The 1,806-nt window shown below is 38.3% G+C and overlaps 1 protein-coding gene across 1 annotated transcript in view; it reads right to left on the bottom strand.

Moving 5' to 3' along the window:
- Positions 1-604: 604 nt before the first annotated feature.
- The window catches only part of LOC107120183 (olfactory receptor 1052-like), an 18,885-nt gene continuing 17,683 nt past the window's right edge, over positions 605-1,806 (bottom strand). The window contains exon 3 of the mRNA XM_015422829.1: positions 605-1,544. Coding sequence (XP_015278315.1) covers positions 605-1,544 — 940 coding nt within the window. The remainder of the gene's footprint in view (positions 1,545-1,806) is intronic.

Raw genomic sequence — 1,806 nt, 5'->3', positions numbered from 1 at the left:
AATACCTTTAAAATGTGCTGGGAAGTTGATGATGATGATGTTAATAAATACTCACAAGTGCATTTTATTCCTCATAGTCAAATGGAGACATTAGAAAGATCATTGATTTTGTTCCATGATTTTCATGCTCATATATAAAAATATCAGCTATTAATCACATTTATCTAATCCCACAATGCATAATGGTATATTAGTATATGTACATATATTTGGGTTGTACTATTGAAATGTTCTTAATGAAAATTGTAATGAAGAAATAAAATGTCTTTCCAACCAACATGAATGGCTAAGATTAGGTCAGTAAGACGTTTCACTTACCGTATTCTGTATAATTTTTCATTAAGATATTTTTGATAGTATAACAGGCAGACTTGGGATTCGAAGCTGGGACTTTCAACTCCTACTCAGACTCTTTTAACCATTATATCATGCTGGCTCTCATGTGATGTGGCTGGTACAATGTTCAAAAACGGGGAAGGAGGAACAATAGATATTTCCCAATATATTAGTTCTACCTTAGAAACAAGATTAGGTTATTCATAATCAAGAAAACATGTCGGTGAAGAGTTGGACAGATCCTTATTTTCGAAAAGATCCCAGACTCTCACCATTTTAACATCTTCTTAAATGATGCCTTCATCTCCTTGTTTGGTAAGCTGTAGATGATGGGGTTTAGTAATGGTGTGAGGATGCTGTATTGTATGGAAAGTATTTCATCCCAAACCACAGATGATGCTGAGCTTGGTCTAAGATAGCGGAAGTAACCTGTCCCATAGAAAAGAATCACTACACTGAGGTGGGAGCTGCAGGTAGAGAAAGCTTTCTGCCTCCCCTCTGTGGAGCTGATTCTCAGGATGGTAGAAATGATATGAATGTAGGAGACCACAATGAGGGAAACGGTGACTACACCAACTGTGCCTCCAGCCATGAAGAACAACATTTTGTTCATGAATGTGTCAGAACAGGACAAAGGAAGGATGGAAGGGAGCTCACAGATGAAGTGTTTTATGATATTTGACCGACAGAATTCTAACCGTAAAAGTGGCAAGGTGTTTGCAAGTGCATTCAAGAATCCAATTGTCCATGAAGTAACCACTAGCTTACAGCTGAATGCTATATTCATGATGTTCATGTAATGCAGTGGTTTGCATATGGCACAGTACCTGTCATAAGCCATTGATGAGAGAATGAAACCCTCTGTAGTGACTGAAAACAAAATAAAGAATGCCTGAGCAAAGCATCCCCTGACAGATATAGTCTTCTCTTTGGCAATGGTGGTCTCCAGCATCTTTGGGACTGTGACCGATGAGTAACAGACATCAAGGAAAGAGAGATGACTCAAGAAGACGTACATGGGGTTCTGGAGATTAGGGTTTGATTTTACAGCCAGCATGATCATAGCATTTGCCACTACAGTTAACAGATAAATTAACAAGAATAGGACAAAGAGGAGAATCTGGATCTGAAGATCATTGGAAAGGCCAAGGAGCCAAAAGAAGCATTCATCAGTTTGGTTTCCTACCATGACTGACAATCCAGAACACCTACAGAAAGAAGGAAATAACATATGTGAAAAATATCCCACTGAACATAACAACAGAACACACATTACAAAGATAATGCTAGTTCTTTCTTTAAAATACCTTGTACAATTTACAGTTATGCTGAAAAATAAGGCGAGGGCCTCTTCAGGTACATATTACACCTTTATCCCATACTTTTGTCAAGGAGCTCAGGGCAGTGTATAGTGTCCTTCTCCAAAACAGTCCTCAGAGGTAAGTTAGGCAAAGGAGATGTGAAAGGTCT

This window comes from Gekko japonicus, unplaced genomic scaffold, assembly GCF_001447785.1.
Source record: "Gekko japonicus isolate JY-2015 unplaced genomic scaffold, Gekko_japonicus_V1.1 scaffold4446, whole genome shotgun sequence".
Lineage (NCBI taxonomy): Eukaryota > Metazoa > Chordata > Lepidosauria > Squamata > Gekkonidae > Gekko > Gekko japonicus.
The sequence above is the reverse complement of the archived record's forward strand: the minus strand, read 5'-3'. Positions and strand labels throughout refer to the sequence as shown.